At 44.2% G+C, this 24,241-nt stretch overlaps 1 protein-coding gene across 8 annotated transcripts in view; it reads right to left on the bottom strand.

Moving 5' to 3' along the window:
• Positions 1 to 24,241, bottom strand: part of LOC129825296 (syntaxin-binding protein 5-like) — a 169,260-nt gene that overhangs the window by 16,339 nt on the left and 128,680 nt on the right. For all 8 annotated transcript variants that reach the window (XM_055885280.1, XM_055885286.1, XM_055885284.1 and 5 more), the window contains exons 7-15: positions 22,553 to 22,636; positions 12,088 to 12,211; positions 10,711 to 10,789; positions 10,162 to 10,316; positions 3,044 to 3,116; positions 2,615 to 2,762; positions 1,408 to 1,475; positions 778 to 818; positions 427 to 650 (exon numbers count right to left, since the gene is read on the bottom strand). In XM_055885280.1, coding sequence (XP_055741255.1) covers positions 427 to 650; positions 778 to 818; positions 1,408 to 1,475; positions 2,615 to 2,762; positions 3,044 to 3,116; positions 10,162 to 10,316; positions 10,711 to 10,789; positions 12,088 to 12,211; positions 22,553 to 22,636 — 996 coding nt within the window. The remainder of the gene's footprint in view (positions 1 to 426; positions 651 to 777; positions 819 to 1,407; positions 1,476 to 2,614; positions 2,763 to 3,043; positions 3,117 to 10,161; positions 10,317 to 10,710; positions 10,790 to 12,087; positions 12,212 to 22,552; positions 22,637 to 24,241) is intronic.

The following is a 24,241-nucleotide window of genomic DNA, read 5'->3' as shown; positions in this document are numbered from 1 at the left end:
GGGAGGTAAACACTGTCTCTAGGAACAGCCTTCAGGATCCAAGAAACACCACTGAACCAATAATGACTCTGCTCAGTATGGGAGAATCTAGTTGTCTACAGGATGCTATATTTACCCCTACACTGTGCGTCTGTCGTCATGGCATCCATATTGCCAGGCTATAAGCATCAAGAGTAAATGGGAGTGTTTCTCAGTTTACACTATCCAATGATCCAACATGGTCAGTACAGAGACATGTTAAACACACACACAAAGACAGCTTGTCTGTCGAAACGTTGGTTATTACGTTATTCAATTATTGCATCTGAGCTCCTAGAGTGTGTGGTTCTCCTTTTCTTTTTCAAGTGTTCTACTCCGCTAGCCAGCATCTCGCCTAAATAGGTGTGCGTTTCTTTTGCCTCCAAACACACACACACGCCGACCCACCTGTACGACCTCGGTGGTGATCTCCTGCTTGCTGAAGCGGTATATGATGAGGTTGGCAGACACCCCGGCCACACACAGCCTCCTGCTCTCAGGACACCAGGCCATGATCTGGATGGCAAACGGGTCCTCATCCACAATCTCTGTGTTCTGCTTGTCCTCCTTATTATTCCTGCTCTTCTCAAACACCTTGGCCGTCTTCAGCTTGTACAGTACCTGGAGCATTACTGGGAAAAGATAGGAGACGGCTCAGTTACACACAAACACATTGGGAGATAATATAGAATAGGGAAACTATAAGGCCATCTAGGCCCGAGATATTACACATAAGGAAGTCCATGTAAAGGCACTTACTTGCAGAAGCATCCCAAAACTTCACAGTCCCATCAGCATGCCTGTGAAATCATAAAGAGAAAGAGAGAACCGGCGGGGGAAGGAGAGAGGGTAGAGAATCAGAGAGGGAATAATTACCACTTCAGCTTTTTGCATACACACCCACATCTCTAATGATTCAGCTTGGCTCTACCTGTCATGATTGTCTAGATTCAGCTCTACAGACGAATACATCCACATGAGAGGAGACACACCATAACCCTGTGTCTAGTGGTGCAATGCATTCTGGGATTGACCTGTATAATCTGCACTTTGTGTAACTGGAGGAACAATCTCTCTTCAGCTGAGGAAAGAGAGAGCGTGAGAGAGAGAGAGATAGATAGACAGAGAGCGCGAGAGAGAGAGACAGAGATAGACGTGGGGGGAATACTAACACAGGGATGTCTGGAGGTGACAAGAGAGGGAGGGGGAAAGAGAGGCATGTAAAGAGACCCCTTCTGCCAAGCCATTCTTCAATGTCACATTGCTAAGTTCAAGTATTCTAAAAGGCTTCTTCTCCCTGTCTCTGAGTTTTTTCCTCTCATGACTGCTAGGCAGGATAGAAGAAGGATAGAGGAAGGCAATATGATTAAATAGAGTTGGGTCTCCTACCCAGTGATGATGATCTCAGGGTAGCTCTGTGTGCCGAGGCCCCAGTTACCACCACTGATTGGCCACTCCTGGACAACACAATACACCAAACAGAACAACACAAACAAGACAACAACAAGAAATGGTAATCGTTGAGATTGATACATGCGTAAGGTATAAGGAAATCAGTGATAGGATGTTGTCAGATCCAATCTAGCCTACACATTGAACCAAATATTATAAACATACTGTAATGAGACCATTGGAATGAGACAGGAGGGAAGCAAGAGGACAGAGACACATGCCTTCTCTTAGCCAGTGGGCTGATGGGACATCATTTGTCTTAGAGATAGAGGGAACCTTTACCACGGTGTGTGTGTTTGTCAATGCACGTGTGTGTGTGTGTGTGTGTGTGTGTGTGTGTGTGTGTGTGTGTGTGTGTGTGTGTGTGTGTGTGTGTGTGTGTGTGTGTGTGTGTGTGTGTGTGTGTGTGTGTGTGTGTGTGTGTGTGTGTGTGTGTGTGTGTCTGAGAGAGCGCAAATGTGTTTTTTAGGTTGTGTTATTCGCAGTAGAACATACAAAGGTCAGTGGTATGACTCAACATTGATCTTTCAGTAAGAACGCTTCCCACAGCTACCCCTTACTTGACACACAGTAGAAAGAAGCAGGCAGGGAGATAAAGGGATGGAGAGATGAGAGGGAGGAGAGGGTCAGTACATGGTGACATTTCCAACAGCGCGGGAGAATATAACAAGAACACAATGAATTAAAAAGAAGCAGAACAGAAAGAGACAGGATAGAGGGTAGAATAAAGAATAAAGAATTAGAGAACATGTAGGATAAATGAAAGGATAAAGTGTTAGATTTTAAAAGAAAAAACAAACAGGGGATAAGATGCAGAACAGGGTGGAGATTGGACAACCGAATGTTATTTACTGTATATCCTTCAACATAAACATTGACGGGATATGATGGTATAGCACCCTGAAACTCAACTCTGGACTTCCAAGCCAGTTCCACAGATTTGTTTTCATTGTTTCCCTCTAATCAGGCACTGATTTAGACCTGGGACACCAGGCGGGTGGAATTTATTATCAGGTAGAACAGAAAACGAGAAGGCTATGGAACTCGTAGGGCAAGAGTTGAATACTCCTGCAATAGCACAGTAGTGCCATTATGAGGAGCCCAGTAGTTGAGAGGGTGTATTGTAGAAAAGTGTGGTCCTTACCTTTTTGCTGTAGCCCTGTCGTTTCTGTCTGGACCCAACAGAGTAAAGTGCAGGTATGAGATCCACAGGGCAGTCAGCAAAGTACTCACAGCAGGTCACCGGAGACTCATGGATGGTCAGTGGATAGGGGTTCTCGAATATGGGGTAACTGGGAAAGGGGACATACAGTTACAGCTCACAGTTTTAGTCCCTACAATGGCAGGCCACGAGACATTGAAACTGTAAGAGATGCATGCAATAGAATGGAAATGAATGAAAGTACAGAATCTAAGCTAAATCTACAGTGATAACAAGTATGCTACCTGTTAGTTAGTAATAACTGTTGTATTTTAAATGAGTAGGAACATTCAGGAAGTCCGAATAATACAGTAGCTACATATTTTATGTTAATACGGCATGTTCAGTACTTTAACATACACTTAGACGTACCCATTTTGTGCAAGGTCGATTACTACTAAATCCTTTTCTAGAAGGACCACTACAGCATAAGGTTCCTGAAAATCTGCATGGAAAAAAACAAAACAAAAAGAAAGATAGATGTCATTCATCAACACAATATGTAGGGTATATTCTATCAAATTATTCTCTGAAATATACAGTTCCCAAAGGACATAAGTGTCTTCAAGATGTTGATAAAATATATGAGCTTGAGGCTTGGTACAGTAGGGATATATAGTAACATATTAAAAGCGTTTCTCAATATTAAACTGAAGATGAGTTAACATCCCACTGGGCACCGACGTCAGTTCAACGTCTAGTTTTGATTTACATTTGGTCGAATTATCAACTAACATGAATTGAATGTGAAATGCCATTGGATTTAGGTAAACAATTGGGTGAAAAAAAAAGAAATGCCCTTATGCTGATGACTTTTTGCCAATCTACGTTGATTCAACGTCATCACATTGATTTTGGGGATTGAAATGACGTGGAAACAATGTTGAGTCAATCCCTTTTTTTTGCCCAGTGGGATGTTTGATTATGGAAAATTATTTTGACCAATAAAGCTTTGGATGAAAATGAACTGAGCTGAACGGAAGGAATATGGAGTAATACCACAGACCTGAAATACCTACACATAATATTGCAGCACAATAGCAGTATGCTGTTAGAGGTGGTAGGAGAAAACGCAGTGTTCTTTTGTTAGCGTCTGGCTGAGATGCAATGGGAGAGTAAATAGGCATTATTGTCTGAGCCAGAGAGAGGATAGTGTGTGTGCGGATGCGTGTTTGTTGGTATGTGTGTACATGTGTGTGTGCATGCGTGCGTGTGGTGTGTGTGTGTGTGTTTGTAGAGAGAACAGTGTGTGACTGGAAGCCTGGAACATGTTGTCAGTGTCCTCCCTTCAGAGTCAGTGTAGTTACAGCTTGTAAGTCCCAGAAGAAACACATTGTACACCAGGGTAGCCACGACCTTGACAATCAATGTCTCTGCTCTGTCTCTCTCCAACTCCCTCTTGCCTTCTCTCACTGTCTCCTTTTGTCTGTTAGAATGTCTCAGAAATACTCTAAGTGTTTCTCATTCTTTGTTGTCTGTGGATGTGTCTGTCAGTCCGGCTGTCCGGCTGTCTGTGCTGCCTGCCTGCCTATGTCTGTCAGTGTGTCCGTCTGTCAGTGTGTCCGTCTGTATATTTGATCTGCCTCTGATCTTTTCTCAAAAAGCCTCAATTCCATAATAAAATAGGAAATGTCCTGTTCAACATTCTCCCCTCCTTCCCATCAGTAACAGCAGATTGAACCAGTGGTGCAGTAATCAGCCCAGTGTTGTGTAATCCCAGGTCTCCTAGGTCGCCATTACAAGATGGAATCAAAGCATCCCAACATAAGGTTGGTCGCCATGGTCACCATTACGCAACCATCAACCGATCGTCTGCTAATCGGTTTCCTCGTGTCCCCACACCAACATCAAACAAGACACACACACTTCAAGCTACACACACACATACACATACACTTTTTGGGTGAGCTACAGCCATATGACTTTAGCCCCCATTTTCTGTGGTTAAGGTGCAGTCTCTTCATGACAGCCATTTACACATGCCTATCAACATTACACTGGCTAAGGATAAATATCATTGTAAGAGCACCGGCTATTGTAATAGCACCGGTCAATGTAATGGCACCGGCTAATGTAATAGCACCGGTAAACGTAATAGCAGCGGCTAATGTAATAGCACCGGTCAATGTAATGGCACCAGTTAATGTAATTGCACCGGTCAATGTAATAGCACCGGTCAATGTAATAGCACCGGTCAATTTAATAGCACCGGTCAATGTAATAGCACCGGTTACTGTAATAGTACCAGCCATTGTAATAGCACCGATCAATGTAATATCACCGGTAAATGTAATACCACCATACCACCGGTTATTGTAATAGCAACGGTCAATGTAATAGCACCGGTTAATGCAATAGCACCGGTTAATGTAATAGCAGCGATCAATGTAATAACACCGGTCATTGTAATAGCACCGGTCATTGTAATAGCACCGGTCATTGTAATAGCACCGGTCAATGTAATAGCACCGGTCAATGTAATAGCACCGATCAATGTAATTGCACCGGTTAATGTAATAGCATCTGTCATTGTAATAGCACCTGTCATTATAATAGCACCGGTCATTGTAATAGCACCGGTTAATGTAATAGCACCGGTCAATGTAATAGCACCGGTCAATGTAATAGTACTGGTTAATGTTATAAATGTTCTATTTGTAATAACTTTTACATTGTTTTATGTAATAAAGCCGGGTTAATGTAATAACTTGCCGGTTAATATAATACAAATTATGAACGCTTAATGTAATAACTTTTACCCACTTAATGTAATAGGTTATCACATTACATTTGAGTTATTTAGCAAACACTCTTATCCAGAGCGACTTACAGGAGCAATTGCTCAAGGGCACATTGACAGAATTTTCTCCTAGTCAGCTCGGCCCAACGCTCTTAGGATGATGTTATTATTTAATGTTTTTAAGAACCCCCTAATGTCAATGTCCGCTCCCCCTGGAAAATCAATTAGCATAAAAAATTTCCCATCAAAATCTGAGATATCACTGAACTACAGCGGTGTTTGTCAGACAATCAAATATCCCAAAAATCTGTCATCTCACAAAAAACATCAGTTTGGCCCACTGTTTGTTAACCTGTTTGGGCTGCAAGGGGCAGTATTGAGTAGCCAGATAAAAGGTGCCCATTTCAAACGGCCTCGTACTCAATTCTTGCTCGTACAATATGCATATTATTATTACTATTGGATAGAAAACACTATCTAGTTTCTAAAACCGTTTGAATTATTTCTCTGAGTGAAACAGAACTCATTCTGCAGCACATTTCCTGACCAGGAAATGGAAAGTCTAAAATCGATGCTCTGTTCTTCTTCCTGCCTATAAATGGGCACGAGACCTATTAGTATACATGAACGTCATACACCTTCCCCTGGGTGTCAAGAGGCTGTGAGAGAAGAAATGAGGTGATTATCTTGGTCTGAGATGGAACACATCATCTTGGAATGACGTGTCCCCCATTTTCGGTACCCTGAAGAGCGCGAGGTGGAGAGTGGGATTGCCTTTTGTTTAGCTGCCGTTATAGGCAACTACAATCTCTGGCTTTGATTTTATTTGATACATGTCACCATATCATCGTAAAGTCTGTTTTTTTCAATAAAGTTTAATCAGATTATTGAAATTTTTTCGGGAGTTTTGCCGTGTTCCGTTCTCTTCCGTTTGTTGACATGGAGAGCTTTGTGCCACTAGGCTAGCACGCTTGCTAAATGAAGAGGGAAAGTTGCCGTTCTAAATCCAAACAACGACTGTTCTGGACAAAGGACACCTTGTCCAACATTCTGATGGAAGATCAGCAAAAGTAAGAAACATTTTATGATGCTATTTCATATATCTGTCGTAGTCGTCGGCGCCCAAGTGTTTCTGGCTATTGTGCTAAGCTAATATAACGCTACATTTTTTTCCCGCTGTAAAACACTTAATAAATCGGAAATATTGGCTGGAATCACAAGATGCCTGTCTTTCATTTGCTGTACACTATGTATTTTTCAGAAATGTACAATCAGTCTATGTCATGGAAAGTACAGGTGTGTCTAATGTTTTGTACAATCAGTCTATGTCATGGAAAGTACAGGTGTGTTTTATGATGAGTAATTAGGTATTTGACGTTGGTGCCTGTAATTATTATGGCTGCTTTCGGTGCAATTTATGATTGTAGCTGCAATGTAAACTATGATTTATATTTGAAATATGCAAATTTTTCTAACAAAACATATGCTATACAATAAATATGTTATCACACTGTCATCTGATGAAGTTGTTTCTTGGTTAGTGGCTATTTATATCTTTATTTGGTCGAATTTGTGATAGCTGCTGATGGAGTAAAAAACTGGTGGAGTAAATAAAGTGGTGTCTTTTGCTAACGTGGTTAGCTAATAGATTTACATATTGTGTCTTCCCTGTAAAACATTTTAAAAATCGGACATGTTGGCTGGATTCACAAGATGTGTACCTTTCATGTGCTGTATTGGACTTGTTAATGTGTGAAAGTTAAATATTTAAAAAAAATATCTTTTGAATTTCGCACCCTGCACTTGAAGTGGCTGTTGTCATAAGTGTACCGACGTCGGGCTGCAGCCATAAGAAGTTTTAAATATGGGTAAAAATATATATAAATAATTTCCTGAGCTTTCTTATATCTCTCAGATATAGGACAGACACTTTAAAACAAACTTCCTTTTGATTGATTTCCTGAATATCTTTTTTTCCTTGTATGAATCTGTTATTCAATGCGTTTCTGTGTCACACCCTGAACTGTTTTACCTGTCTTTGTGCTTGTCTCCACCCCCCTCCAGGTGTCACCCATCTTTCCTGTTATCCCCTATGTATTTATACCTGTGTTCTGTTTGTCTGTTGCCAGTTCGTTTTGTTCATAGAACCTACTAGCGTTTCCCCCCTTGCTCTTGTCTTGTCTTAGTTCCTGTTTTCTAGTTTTTCCCGGCTTTGACCCCTCTGCCTGACCCTGAGCCTGCCTGCCATCCTGTACCTTATCCCCACTACTCTGCATTACCGACCTCTGCCTGACCTGACCCTGATACTGGCTGCCATCCTGTACCTTTGCCCATGTTATTGTAACAAACATTGTTACTTTGACACAGTCTGCATCTGGGTCTTACCTTGAAATGTGATAGTACGAACTGGCCCTGACTGACCCAGCAGACTTGGGCCAGCTCCGCTATGTCATCTCCTCCCAAGGAGACACCATTGGTAGGCAAGAGGAGTTGCTTCGCGGTCTGATGGAGGGGTTCCAGGCCGTGGTCGAACGTCACGACCAAACATTGGACACATTGCGGGAGCAATTCCATGGGTTGTCTACTAGGCAGCCTACCACGACGGTAACCTCGAAGCCCCTCAGAACCCGGCTGGTAGCAGCGCCCTCACCCCAGTTTCACGGGAACTCAGCTTACCTCCCACGGAGCGCTTCAATGGAGAGTCGGGCACCTGTCGGGCGCTTCTCGCTCGGTGTTTCCTCGCCCGGAAGGGCCTTCGCCTGGGCTACAAAGTTTGGGAACAACAGTCGGCCGTACGCTTTAGTCTGGAGGGATTCGTGGCAGAGATGAAAAAAGTTGCATGGAAGGCTGCACGGAAGTTACTCCAGCTTCGGCAGGACACCCTCAGTGTGGTAGACTACGAGGTGGATTTCTGCATGCTAGCAGCGGAGGGTGCCTGGAACCCAGAAGCGTTCCTGCACGGATTATCAGAGAAAGTAAAGGACGAGCTTGAAGCCCGGGAACTACCGATGGATGTCGACTTACTCATCGCTTTAACTATCCGGATCGATGGTCGGCTACGGAAACGTAGGAGTGAGAAGAGGTCTGATTGCGGTCCCAATCGCTCACTCGAGGATCCCACCTTGCATCTGATGAACTCCGGAAGTCCCCGGCATCTACGTCTCCGAGAGTATCTGAGCCTACTCGAGTTCCTCCAAGAGCCTCCGAAGACTGCCGATTCACCTCTTCCCGAGCCAATGTAGCTCGGCAGGGTTAGGCTGTCTGCAGCCGAACGTGCATGCAGACTTGACACCCAGAGTTGTCTGTATTGTGCTACCGCCGGTCATTTTGTGTCTATCTGTCCCTTCCAGAGACCTAGCTCATATGCTGGAGTTAGATCATTTTTCTTCTCCCCTAGCTCGCCCCCGTCTCCATGCCCTCCTACTGTGGGGCGACCAATCCAAGTCTCTCCAGCTACTCATCAACTCGGGGCCGATGTGAGTCTTATGGACGTTACCCTGGTGTCCAAGCTAGGCATCCCCACTCAACCCCTCATCCCCACTCAACCCCTCTCCATCCACTCTCCAACCCCTCTCCATTCGCATGGATGTTAGAGCGCTGGATACTTACCACTCTGCGCATTGGTCCTCCTCTTCTCATTCCAACGACGAGCGTTACACCACCCCCCACTTAGATTTTTTACATAATTGACACAGTTTTCATCATCTATTGTCTGAATATGTACAAACTTGATCAAGCAGCATCCTAAAATAGTGTGGCCTACTGTACCATTTGACCCAGCAACCGACTGGAGCATCAATCTTCTTGATCAACCCAAAACAACAAGCATCCAAACATGATATCAACTATAGCATCAAACCAATGAATAAATTATAGTTTGTTAGAGGCAACGTGGTAGCAATTTCCACTGTGGTAGAGGACACTGCTTCTCCCCCTTGAAGGACACCTTGGCTGATGACTGAGTTCTCTACCACCCATCAATCTGGGGCTAACTGAGATGAGGGCATTTGAAAAAGAAGGCTGAGACCTCCAACAGACCTTAACCTGGTTCATTTCCCATGCAGACCTACATTAAAGGCTACCAGGGGTTATAGAGCAGGTAAGATGTGAGCTGTAAAGAGGGGAGGCTACTCCACTGTGTGTTCTCCACCCAGCCCCTCTCCGACCCAGACATTTCAGCACAAGATGTAAAATGCCATTCAATTGAATTAAGTCTATTCCCACCTTCAATCAATTGGTTCCCATTGAAACACACACATCTTAGCAAAACAAACCCAAAACAAGACACCAAAATCAACACCTCTGTCATTCCATAATGATATAGAGGACAGAACATCTAAATCATCATCAATGAAAGCCCTCTCCCAAGGCACATCATCTCACAAAGGGCAGGGCATTCATTTAATAACATAATCAGGTCAGACAGCTATTGTGAACAAGGGAGAAGATACAAATCTAACATTCATTGTACTCCACAAAGAATCACCAGCATAAAGCTCCCCTGGGATATTTTATATTCATCACACAGTCTCACACACACACGAAAACAGAAAAGTCAAATGTCAATGCTGAGAAGGGCTAGGACACAACATATTACCGGCTGGAAACAACAAAGCCGTCAGTGTAGTTGCTAATTAAACTGATTCCACTCATAAACACACTCTGAGGCTTACTGGGATATGTATAGATAATGATATAGCAAGCATACAAACAACCACACACATGGACACACACACACACACACACTGACCGTTAGAGTATGGCGTCTCACAGAGCGTGAGGAAGTCTACGATAGGATAGTCCATCTCCAGCACGGCTGTACTCTTCCCATGCATCACCGTCAGACATGGCCGCCGACCCACCGTGTCATACGACAGACCTCCAGACAGGATCATGAAGGGGTCTCTGTAGATCACACATATACCACACACAGACAGACGCAGACATACACACATAGACAGACGCAGACATACACACACATATACCACACACAGACAGACGCAGATATACACATACATATACCACACACAGACAGACGCAGACATACACACACACCGAAACACACACACAAACAGACACATGAGACACGTGGACATAAGTCCATATGGAAAGCTATAGAGATGCCATATTCATTATCTCTCCAAGCATCATGTGTGTGTGTGTGTGTGTGTGTGTGTGTGTGTGTGTGTGTGTGTGTGTGTGTGTGTGTGTGTGTGTGTGTGTGTGTGTGTGTGTGTGTGTGTGTGTGTGTGTGTGTGTGTGTGTTTTTGTGTGTGTGTGTGAGCGAGCGTATCCTTACCCCAGTCTAGTGGTCTTGTACTCCACTTTGAGGATGGGTTTGCAGGGCTCTGGCTTCTTTCCATCCTTGGGCTGCTTTCCTGAAATAGAACAGATCACTTAAGCTTGTAAGTTCCCTTCTTCATTCCCCTCTTACTCTCTGCTTTGTTCCCTTTCTCCTATTTTCCCTTGCCCTCTCTCCTCTCCTCTCCACTCTCTCCTCCTCCCTTTTCTTCCACCATTTCCCTGATGGAGCAGTAGCAGCCACTGTGTGTGCCAGACAGTGATTCAGGCCTGTCCATCAGAGAGAGGGAGAGAGATAGATTTGTGAAAAAATGCTAGCTATGGGCACAAAGGGAGTCAACTTAAGGGTTGGTCAAATAAGTACACACTAAAAAGGAAGAATGTAATCACAATTTATTGTAATAATTGACAATTACCTAGCCTTAATTAAATTTCGTAAAGGGAAGCCTTTTTTAATTTCACATAAACCTGTCACACACGTTTTCCTAATTGTTCATTAAATAGTAAACTGATTATGCATGCAGCAGCGGGGAAAACAACTAATTCAAAACAGTTTCAATGGAATCCTTTCCCCATTACACTGTACACAAGAACAATAACATGGCAATTTAAGAATGGGGTTCAAAGTTCCCTTGCTTTCTTTCACTCCCTTTCTCTTGGTTTTCTCTCTTCTATTCCTCTCTCTGCTTTCTCTTAGTTTTCTCTCTTCTATTCCTCTCTGCTTTCTCTTGGTTTTCTCTCTTCTATTCCTCTCTGCTTTCTCTTGGTTTTCTCTCCTATTCCTCTCTCTGCTTTCTCTTGGTTTTCTCTCTTCTATTCCTCTCTGCTTTCTCTTGGTTTTCTCTCTTCTATTCCTCTATGCTTTCTCTTGGTTTTCTCTCTTCTATTCCTCTCTGCTTTCTCTTGGTTTTCTCTCCTATTCCTCTCTCTGCTTTCTCTTGGTTTTCTCTCTTCTATTCCTCTCTGCTTTCTCTTGGTTTTCTCTCTTCTATTCCTCTCTGCTTTCTCTTGGTTTTCTCTCCTATTCCTCTCTCTGCTTTCTCTTGGTTTTCTCTCTTCTATTCCTCTCTCTGCTTTCTCTCGCTTTGTGTGTGTGTGTGTGGGGGGGGGGGGGTGGGGGGGGGGGCAAAGTCACATCAAGGAAGGAAACGTTTAACACAGAGTAAATTAAACCCTTGTTCACTTTATTTGATATCTTTGGTAAATAATGTATGTTTACTTTGTGTAAATTCCTCTGTTTGTATTCTGTCTCTAAATGTTGTCTATCACTTGCAGCTCCATATAACCAAGTAAAATTCTTAGTATGTGCAAATGTACAGTGAATGAAGGTGATTCTGATGAGAAAGGAGAAATGTGTGTGTGTTTTCAAGCTTACCATGTGGGGTGATTGTCTGGAATGGCTTGCCCTGGCCCTTGATGTTCCATATGGTGAGCGTTCCGTCTGAGTGACTACAGATGAACTGCTTGCCCTCATGGTGCCAGGCAACCGAGTGGATCGCCTAGGAGACCACAGGAAGCAGGAAGTGAGGGACAGGAAGGAAGTGAGGGACAGGAAGAAGAGGGCCACTTAATCACAGAGGGAAACCATGTGTAGCAGTACCAGGTACAGTTGTACCTCTCACACACATACTGTTCACATATAAGGTTTCTCCTATGGACATACGGTGTGTTCACATGTGACTATTACGCCCACGCCTTAGTGTGGATTATGCTGTGTTCAGCAGATGGCTGTTGTGATGTTAGAGTAGAGGAGGGTTGCAAGGCAGAGTTTACATTTGGTTACGTCATGTACATCCCTGAAACATTGTATAACCTTCCATCAACCACCTGTGTAGCATGCATTATAAATGAATTATCCTTTATGATGCATTATATAGCTACAGTACAGTATAAGCATTACAGATCATAGCTAAATGCCTATTTATCTGTACAATCATAATGCACAAAGGTGGTTCAAAGGTGGTTCAAATGTGACAGTGCTAACAAGTGTTATCCCCATTGACAGAGACAAGTGTTATCCCCATTGACAGAGACAAGTGTTATCCCCATTGAAGAGAAACAAGTGTTATCCCCATTGACAGAGACAAGTGTTATCCCCATTGACAGAGACAAGTGTTATCCCCATTGACAGAGACAAGTGTTATCCCCATTGACAGAGACAAGTGTTATCCCCATTGACAGAGACAAGTGTTATCCCCATTGAAGAGAAACAAGTGTTATCCCCATTGAAGAGAAACAAGTGTTATCCCCATTGACAGAGACAAGTGGTATCCCCATTGAAGAGAAACAAGTGTTATCCCCATTGACAGAGACAAGTGTTATCCCCATTGAAGAGAAACAAGTGTTATCCCCATTGAAGAGAAACAAGTGTTATCCCCATTGAAGAGAAACAAGTGTTATCCACATTGAAGAGAAACAAGTGTTATCCCCATTGACAGAGACAAGTGTTATCCCCATTGAAGAGAAACAAGTGTTATCCCCATTGACAGAAACAAGTGTTATCCCCATTGACAGAGACACGTGTTATCCCCATTGACAGAGACACGTGTTATCCCCATTGACAGAGACATGTGTTATCCCCATTGACAGAGACATGTGTTATCCCCATTGACAGAGACAAGTGTTATCCCCATTGACAGAGACAAGTGTTATCCCCATTGAAGAGAAACAAGTGTTATCCCCATTGAAGAGAAACAAGTGTTATCCCCATTGAAGAGAAACAAGTGTTATCCCCATTGAAGAGAAACAAGTGTTATCCCCATTGAAGAGAGAGAGAGAAAAAGCTAAAGAGCAAGGTCAAGAGAGATGAAAGAAAAATACATAGATTGACTGACATATTATAAAGAAGAGAGGAGAAGAGACATGAGAGAGAGAGAGAGCGAGAGTGCGAGAGAGAGCGCGTGAGAGAGAGAGAGAGAGCGAGAGCGCGCGAGAGAGAGAGAGAGCGCGCGAGAGAGAGCGAGAGAGAGCGAGAGAGAGAGAGCGAGAGAGCGAGAGAGAGAAAGAGAGAGAGAGAGAGAGAGAGAGAGAGAGAGCACCTGGCTATGAGGAGGCAGGCAGCATAAGCTAACGACTAGCGCCAGACCTGCTACAGCATCACCTCACTGAGACAACCTGAAAAACGCTTTCAAAAATGCTATACATTTTTTTACATAAAAACTCTCCCAACATTATAAACGTTCAGCAAAAGCTCATGGTTGGGAGGTACAAAGATAAGCTAAGAGCAGAAAACAGACAGATAGGAGTGCGGATGGGGTGGAGTGGAATTATGATGCGGTGGGTTGAAATTGAAAACTCATTATTTTGTAATTAAGAATGCCCTCCCTCTGCTTTGCATAAACCAAACAACTTTATTTCTATTTTGGCAAGGCAGAACGTGATTTAGCGACCGACAACAAATTCATAAAATGGCTGATTCATCATTATTAAAGCACTCCGGAAAAACCAGACCGGCTTACTGCTGTCTTACGGCTCATTATTAAAACTCATTATTAAAACACACCCACCAGCACGGAAGCACACACACACTCGCGCCAATATTGAAATACATAGAAAACATTTTTTTAGCTCAAGCATTTTAAGGTGAATGTAACCACACACAGTGCGTCACTTCAACAGGCTATAGAAATATATCAGTGCATTGTTCAGCTTGACAGTCCCATGGAGCAGAGACAATAGATTGTGGTTAATTGGACAATGAGCAGGTAATTGAAACACATGGTTTTCTTCATATCAAACAATACCCATTAAGAATACTAATTTCATGACTTACATTATGCTCCTTTCAGAGAATGGTCTTTTGGGATGAGACAGTGAGTCACACACACACTCAAACCCACAACCTCACACACACACTCTTGCACGCACAACAAAAATAAATGCAAAAATAATAAGACAGGCAGACCGAGAGAGAGAGATAGATATATACTGAGTGGACAAAACATTAGGAACAACTGATCTTTCCATGACATAGATTAACCAGGTGAATCCAGGTGAAGGATATGATTCCTTATGGATGTAACTTGTTAAAACCATTTCAATCAGTGTAGATGAAGGAGAGGAGACAGGTTAAATAAGGATTTTTAAGCCTTGAGACAATTCAGATATGGATTGTGTATGTGTGCCATTCAGGGGCTGAATGGGCAAGACAAAAGACTTAGGTGCCAGGCGCACTGATTTAAGTGTGTCAAGAACTGCAACGCTGTTGGATTATTCATGCTCAACAGTTTCCCGAGTGTATCAAGAATGGACCACCACTCAAAAGATATCCAGCCTACTTAACACAACTGTGGGAAGCATTGGAGTCAACATGGGCCAGCATCCCTGTGGAACGCTTTCGACATCTTGTAGAGTCCATGCCTCGACGAATTGGGGGAAAAATATATTAGGAAGGTGTATTTGGAAGGTGTACATAATGTTTTGTACACTCAATGTACTTATATACTGTATAGAGAGAGGGGGGGGTAGAAAGAGACAAACACAGAAAGAGAACGACACACACACAGAAACACTCACACAGAAACACACACACACAGAAACACTCACACACAGAAACACTCACACACACACACACACACACACACACACACACACACACACACACACACACACACACACACACACACACACACACACACACACACACACACACACACACACACACACAGAAACATACACACAGAAACACACACACAGAAACACACACAGAGAGAAACACACACACACGCACACACAGAAACACACACACACACAGAAACAAACACAGATGAAGACACAGACACAGATATAGACACACACAGAGAGAGACAGTTGGGCCTAATTAGAGTGCATTCCTCCTTTTACAGTGGGAGACAGACTGGGCATCTATATAACGACAACAGTGTGTCGTCCTCCCAGACATCCTTAGTCACACTCCCTTACCCTCACTAAAGTTCAGCCACAGTACATAAACACAAACAAACAAACAAACAAACGTACTAACAGAAGAGAAACTGACGACAAATCAATGCTACTCCACAGGACAGGACATGTACATACTGTAAATGTCAACAGATAAAGACCCCTTCAGTAAGACAGATATTGACAGGTAGAGGTCTGTTAAAAACCTATAACAGTGTGTATCAGTGTGTATTAGAGATCTTGCCATTTGTCCTATAATAGTGTGTGTTCGATGCTCTGTGATGGGGTTGTCCTATAATAGTGTGTGTTCGATGCTCTGTGATGGAGTTGTCCTATAATAGTGTGTGTTAGATGCTCTGTGATGGGGTTGTCCTATAATAGTGTGTGTTAGATGCTCTGTGATGGGGGTTGTCCTATAATAGTGTGTGTTAGATGCTCTGTGATGGGGTTGTCCTATAATAGTGTGTGTTAGATGCTCTGTGATGGGGGTTGTCCTATAATAGTGTGTGTTAGATGCTCTGTGATGGGGTTGTCCTATAATAGTGTGTGTTAGATGCTCTGTGATGGGGGTTGTCCTATAATAGTGTCTGTTAGATGCTCTGTGATGGGGTTGTCCTATAATAGTGTGTTAGATACTCTGTGATGTGGTTGTCCCATAATAGTGTATGTTAGATGCTCTGTGATGGAGGTTGTCCATTTATAGTGTGTGTTAGATGCTCTGTAGTGGAGGTTGTAGTGTGTTAGTGTACATTGGTTTTGAGTACCTGTCTCTGTGAGACTCCAGCTCAGAGTACTGAGAGGAAGACCTGGGCTGGGTTTCACAAAAGCATCGTATCACTAACATCATCCTTCGTCTATTTAGATTCAATGAAATTAAGATGATCTTAGTGCTAATATGCTTTTGGGAAACCCAGCCTTGTCATGTTCCAACAGTGACAGGACCTGTCCAGACCTCAAATGTGTGTCAAACACTCCTCTCACAGTGCCAGGTGAAGGGCACAGTCTGATTTGTCATCTCGCTTTTCTCAACCCATTGATTTTATTAGTAACTCTCACTCAGATAATATATTCAAAATTGAAAATATTTATCTCCTCCCTATGGCAAATTGAGTAGAGTTGCAGAAAATGTGCTTTAAAACTTAAAATGTTTCTCTCCGCTGTCAAGAATGTTTTACTCGCACGGTGGGGGGGTCCCCAACAACATTTCACTGAGTGCCCCCAAAAGGCTGGGGCCGGCTCTATCTGAATGTGTGGGTATGGATGTGGGTAAGCAGACCCACGAGCAACTGCGGCCCCTCACAAAGATTTCTGATTTTTTTTGTGGCCCCCACCCCCATCAATGTTGCCCATCCCCGGTATAGAGCTAGAACTAATATACGTGGCCATTCCTGTTGCTAATGGAGATAATACCACATCTGCCAAGTGTCCCATTAGCACAACGAATTGCTGAATGAATGAATGAATGAATGAATGTGTCACGCCCTGACCTTAGTTCCTTTTTTATGTCTCTATTTTGGTTTGGTCAGGGCGTGAGTTGGGGTGGGCATTCTATGTTTTTGTTCTATGTTTTCTATTTCTATGTGTTTGGCCGGGTGTGGTTCTCTATCAGAGGTAGCTGTCTATAGTTGTCTCTGATTGAGAACCATACTTAGGTAGCCTTTTCCCACCTGTGGTTTTGTGGGTAGTTGTTTTCTGTTGCTGCACCTTACAGGACTGTTTCGATTTTCGTTTCACTCTCTTTGTTATTTTTGTATTTAGTGTTCAGTTTTCAATAAAGCATGAACACTTACCACGCTGCGTTTTGGTCCGATCCTTCCTGTTCATCAGACGAGGAAGATCGTTACAGAACTACCCACCACCAACGGACCAAGCAGCGTGGTATGGAGGAGCAGAGGGTTCAGGACTCCTGGACTTGGGAGGAGATATTGGACGGTAAGGGACCCTGGAGACAGGCTGGGGAATATCGCCGCCCGAAAGAAGATCTGGAGACGGCGAAAGCTGAGAGGCGGCAATATGAGGCAAGGCAGCGCAGCAGGCACGAGAGGCAGCCCCCAAAAAATGTTTGGGGGGGGGGAGGGCACACGGGGAGATTGGCGGAGTCAGGCGATAGACCTGAGCCAACTCCCCGTGCTTACCGGAAGCAGCGTAGTACTGGTCAGGCACCGTGTTATGCGGTGAAGGGCACGGTGTCGCCAGTGCGCGCTCATAGCCCGGAGCGCTATAGGCCAGCCCCCCGCAAGTGCCATGCGAGAGCAGGCATCCAGCCAGGGTGGATTGTGCCAGCTCAGCGTGTTTGATCTCCGGTGCTCCGTTTCGGCCCAGGGTATCCTGCGCCGGCTCTGCGCACTGCGTCTCCGGGGCGCTGGGAGGGTGCTGTTCGGCCTGTGCCTGCGCTCCGCCCGAGCCGGGCGAAAGTGGGCATTGAGCCTAATGGAGAGGTGCGAGCGGTAAGCAACAGATCTCCAGTGCTCCCCCACAGCCCGGTTCGACCTGTGCCTGCACTCTGGAGGGGCCGGGCTAAAGTGGGCATTCAGCCTGGTGGAGAGGTGCCAAGGCTGCGCACCAGAGCTCCAGTGCTCCCCCACAGCCCGGTTTATCAGGTGCCTCCTCTACGCACCAGGCCTCCTGTAGGTCTCCGCAGCCTGGTGGGCCCTGTGGCAGCCCCACACACCAGGCTGTCTCTGCGTCGCCTCCCTCCAGAGTCGCCCTCCATTCCGAACCCTCCAGAGTCGCCCTCCTGTCCGGAGCTGCCAGAGTCGCCCTCCTGTCCGGAGCTGCCAGAGTCGCCCTCCTGTCCGGAGCTGACAGAGTCGCTCTCCTGTTCGGGGCCCGCTGCAAGGGTCCCCAGTCCGGGGTTGGCGGCGAGGGTCCACGTCCCACACCAGAGCCGCCACCGCTGATAGATGCCCACCCAGACCCTCCCCTATGGGTTTAGGTTTTGCGGCCGGAGTCCGCACCTTTGGGGGGGTCACGCCCTGACCTTAGTTCCTTTTTTATGTCTCTATTTTGATTTGGTCAGGGCGTGAGTTGGGGTGGGCATTCTATGTTTTTGTTCTATGTTTTCTATTTCTATGTGTTTGGCCGGGTGTGGTTCTCAATCAGAGGCAGCTGTCTATCGTTGTCTCTGATTGAGAACCATACTTAGGTAGCCTTTTCCCACCTGTGGTTTGTGGGTAGTTGTTTTCTGTTTTGAGTTGTAGCACATTTCAGGACTGTTTCGATTTTCGTTTATTCACTTTGTTATTTTTGTATTTGGTGTTCAGTTTTTTAAATAAAGCATGAACACTTACCACGCTGCGTTTTGGTCCGATCCTTCCTGTTCATCAGACGAAGAAGATCGTTACAGAATGGTATCTGGCTACTAGAAATAGTTTATGCTTTTTATATGTCTCAGTGTATTCCATTCAATAGGTGCAATGTGAATTGCATATATACTGAACAAAAATATAAACACAACATGTAAAGTGTTGGTCCCATGTTTCATGAGCTGAAAGAAAAGATCCCAGAAATGTTCCATATGTACAAAAAGTTAACACATTTGTTTATATCCCTGTTAGAGAGCATAAGCTGCCTCCAGTTCCCGCCAATATCCAGCAACTTCGCACAGTCATTAAAGAGCATTGGCACAACATTCCACAAGCCACAATCAACAGCCTGATCAACTCTACTGTATGCGAAGGAGTGCAAATGGTGGTCACACCAGATACTGACAGGTGTTCTGTTCTGATCCACGCCCCTATTCCAATCCCACTGCTATAACAGCCTTTCAAGTGTGTGTGTGTGTGTGTGTGTGTGTGTATTTATTCAGCTAGAGAGGGACTGAGGGTGGGAGGGAGGGGGTGAACTGAGAGAGGGGGGGTTAAGAGGGAGAGAATGACAAAATGAAAGAAGGAGCAGGAAAGATGGAGAGTGAAAGAGAAAAGAGAGAGATATAGAAATGTAAAACAGGCTCCAGTGTAGGCAGGCTATTTATCAGTAGGAGAAGGATGAGGCATTTAGTCAGACAACGCAGGGCTGAGGTGACTGATGCTCTCTTCTTCTCCATCTTCTCTCTGGTGCTCACAGTGACCTCACCTGCAGAGATAGCACTGAGCCATGAACAGGAAAAACACTGGGAGAGAGACACAATGGAGGAAGGAATGCTGTCAACTGTTTGTGAGGGTTGGAATACATACATACTGTGGTTAGGTGTAACAAAAAGACAGTGTTTCCTGTAATTAGTGAGGGTGTATAAGATGTCCTAACACTACTAGAGAAACTTGAGGACAAGGCTACAGCCAGTGTCCTCCACCTCTATTCCCTATGTCCTATACCCTATTCCCTATGTCCTATTCCCCATGTCCTATACCCCATTCTCAATGTCCTATACCCTATTCCCTATGTTCAATGTCCTATACCCTATCCCCTATGTCCTATACTCTGTTCTCTATGTCCTATGCTCTATTCTCTATGTCCTATACTCTATTCCCTATGTCCTATACCCTATTCCCTATGTCATATGCGCTATTCCCATTCGCCTTATACACTACGCTCTAAGCGCCAGGTGACCGCTGGCCATTCCCCTGACAGTGACAGAGATAGTTTCCTGCAATTAGAAACATTTCCCCCAAAATACTGTTTCCTCACACAACTTAGAGTTTAAAGTCCGAGGAACTCCAGACCCTGCCCTTCTGCTAGCCATAACGATGCCAAAACCTCCTTTGTCATCACGCCCAGTCTACGCAGCAAAACCACTGATACAGTACCATGATCCTGTATATACATCCAGCCCGGCTTTCAGAAACTTGCAGCGCCATCAGAAAAGCCTGCACATCTATCCTGGTATAAGTATATACTTAGCATTTTAATCCATTACTTAATGTGTTGGCCAGAGCCCCATCTAGGAATCCAGAGTTATCATAATTAAATCTCCCTATAGTCTATTCTACAGAATCGAATGCTATTCTATGCCCTTTAAAACTGGTTAGAGCCCAGCTTTTATGTTTAGTTCTTCACCGCTAAAGTTAAGACTGGGACATCTATTGCTGATCCAGAATCAGTGATACATTACTGAACAAACAGGGCTATATGGGCTATATGCCCTTCAAAACTGGTTCCGCTCTTAATACCTCAGGTTTAGACTGACAATCATAGATCTGACCCTGAATCAGTCATTAGTGACAGGTGATGACAGCAGAACATTAGCTGTAATGCCAGAGCATGGCAGTGATGTGAATACAATGCTGTTTTCCCCAGTGTTCATGAGCTCCAGAGTACTGAAGCAGCAGCGGTGTAGAGAAGTAGGTCTCTGGGGAGGTGTTACAGGGTTGAGAGGAGAGAATATAGCTGCCAAGGAGATTCACTACATAAGCCTTTGGACCAGGGAGGAGGAGAGAGAGTGAGATATCATCTCACCCAGGGGAGAGAGAGAGAATGCACAAGAAAGAGGGAGCATCCTATTCATCAGGGAGAGTCACCACAGGGCCATGTTGTCCTTGTGTTATCACATTGTAAATTAGGGGAACGGTAGCACGGGTGTTAACAAACTCATTACTGTAAGCCTGACTCGGTGTGTGTCTTTTTAAAGCTACGACTGTGTGTCTTTTTAAAGCTACTCAATCTGTTTGGCACCAGGGTTTCTGACTCGTTCTTAACTGGGTATTATGAGGCTGGGGATAACAAGTCATTATGTGATGTTTGTGTTTTAGCATTTTTTTGTTAGAAAGGGATGTTGGCTTGGGAAAACAAGTAAACACAAATGGCCGATGCTCTAGCAATTGAGGTCCACAGGCAAGACAGCAGGACATCCCTGGTTCTGAGAGACTACACGCTGTAGGATTGGGTTCCAAACTATTGTAACTGTAATGAATACTCAGGGAGAAAAAAGGTGTAGATTCACGCGCAGAGAGCAGCAGGTGTTTATTTTGCCTTCGCAGAAGGCAGGATTCGTGGTCACAGGCAGGCAATGGTCATACACAGGTAAGCAAACAGGCAGGTGAATCAAAACTAGGATTGAAGGCTATAACTGGTTCTCATAAACAAGCTGGGAAAAGGCTTAGTAGAGTCAAAACTAACAATACCTCACAAAGGCACAAACAGAATGAACTGAACTAAATAAGCAGCTGATAAGACCAGGTGAGTAACTAACACAGGTGAAATCAATGAACAAAAATGAAAGACAGGGCTACGTTCTAGAACACAAAGAAACAGGGCTACGTTCCAGAACACAAAGAAACAGGGCTACGTTCCAGAACACAAAGAAACAGGGCTACGTTCCAGAACACAAAGAAACAGGGCTACGTTCCAGAACACAAAGAAACAGGGCTACGTTCAAGAACACAACGAAACAGGGCTACGTTCCAGAACACAAAGAAACAGGGCTACGTTCCAGAACACAAAGAAACAGGGCTACGTTCCAGAACACAAAGAAACAGGGCTACGTTCAAGAACACAAAGAAACAGGGCTACGTTCCAGAACACAAAGAAACAGGGCTACGTTCCAGAACACAAAGAAACAGGGCTACGTTCCAGAACACAAAGAAATAGGGCTACGTTAAAGAACACAAAGAAACAGGGCTACGTTCAAGAACACAACGAAATGAACAAAAGGTTGACTAAGAAAATAAATACAAAACCTTACAGTAACTCAGTATGGGTACAGGTACAGAACGAACACCAAACAGTCCTGGTCTACATCTCTAGCCCTTCACAGACTCTAAACCCCTTTCAATGTAATCTCTCAAAGGCAAACAATGCATATGGAAAACACAGTGCACACACACACATACACACACACACAGTACACACACAGTATACACACACAGTACACACACAGTACACACACAATATTCTATTTATCATAAGCAGTTCATGAATATTTGATTTCTCTTTTTGTATTTTCATGCATTCCTCAGATCACAGGAAGAGAGGTATTGAAAGGCATTGTGGGAGATGGTGCCTACCTCGTCGTAAGTGTAGCGGTAGTCTGCTTTCTTAGATTTCAGATCCCACAAGACCACAATTCCAGCCTCATATCCAATGATAAGCTGGAAGGGAAAATTGACAGACAGCCAGTGAGATTTGGCACGGTGAGGAGAGACATATCAGAGAAGGAATAATAAGCTCAACATTCCCACAGCACCCTGCAGTTGGATGGTGGGATGAAATAGAAGACAAACAGGATACACAGTTTATTTGATCACCTTTTCACCTTGGTTCTAAACTGTTAATAACAACAAGTAAATAAAAGTGCATTTTGTTAAATTTTTTCATGACTGTTGTTAACCAAACCATGCCCCCTAAAGTTGATATTATCAAAATACCCCAAACAATGGACTATTTATTTAAAGGCCCAGTGCAGTCAAAAACATGAATTCCCTGTGTTTTATATACACTGCTCAAAAAAATAAAGGGAACACTTAAACAACACAATGTAACTCCAAGTCAATCACACTTCTGTGAAATCAAACTGTCCACTTAGGAAGCAACACTGATTGACAATAAATTTAACATGCTGTTGTGCAAATGGAATAGACAAAAGGTGGAAATTATAGGCAATTAGTAAGACACCCGCAAAAAAGGAATGGTTCTGCAGGTGGTGACCACAGACCACTTCTCAGTTCCTATGCATCCTGGCTGATGTTTTGGTCACTTTTGAATGCTGGCGGTACTTTCACTCTAGTGGTAGCATGAGACGGAGTCTACAACCCACACAAGTGGCTCAGGTAGTGCAGTTCATCCAGGATGGCACATCAATGCGAGCTGTGGCAAGAAGGTTTGCTGTGTCTGTCAGCGTAGTGTCCAGAGCATGGAGGCGCTACCAGGAGACAGGCCAGTACATCATGAGACGTGGAGGAGGCCGTAGGAGGGCAACAACCCAGCAGCAGGACCGCTACCTCCGCCTTTGCGCAAGGAGGTGCACTGCCAGAGCCCTGCAAAATGACCTCCAGCAGGCCACAAATGTGCATGTGTCTGCTCAAACGGTCAGAAAAAGACTCCTGGTAGCGCCTCCATGCTCTGGACACTACGCTGACAGACAAAGCAAACCTTCTTGCCACAGCTCGCATTAATGTGCCATCCTGGATGAACTGCACTACCTGAGCCACTTGTGTGGGTTGTAGACTCCGTCTCATGCTACCACTAGAGTGAAAGCACCGCCAGCATTCAAAAGTGACCAAAACATCAGCCAGGAAGCATAAGAACTGAGAAGTGGTCTGTGGTCACCACCTGCAGAACCATTCCTTTTTTGGGGGTGTCTTACTAATTGCCTATAATTTCCACCTTTTGTCTATTCCATTTGCACAACAGCATGTGAAATTTATTGTCAATCAGTGTTGCTTCCTACGTGGACAGTTTGATTTCACAGAAGTGTGATTGACTTGGAGTTACATTGTGTTGTTTAAGTGTTCCCTTTATTTTTTTGAGCATTTCCAACTATGAGTTTGGAATAATACTGTGAAATTGTTAACATGATGATAATGCCCTTTGAGCGTAAGAGTTGTTTAAAAATTCCATAAAATTCAGCCTGTTTTGATGGGATGGAGTTTTGCCCTGCCTGGTGACATCACCAAGCGGTAAATGAGTTAATAGACCAATAAGAAAGAGAGTTCCAAACCTCTCTTCCAATAACAGCTAGTTTTCAGGTTTACCCT

The sequence above is a fragment of the Salvelinus fontinalis genome, chromosome 27, assembly GCF_029448725.1.
Source record: "Salvelinus fontinalis isolate EN_2023a chromosome 27, ASM2944872v1, whole genome shotgun sequence".
Taxonomy (NCBI): domain Eukaryota; kingdom Metazoa; phylum Chordata; class Actinopteri; order Salmoniformes; family Salmonidae; genus Salvelinus; species Salvelinus fontinalis.
This window is presented reverse-complemented; position numbering and strand designations above follow the sequence as displayed.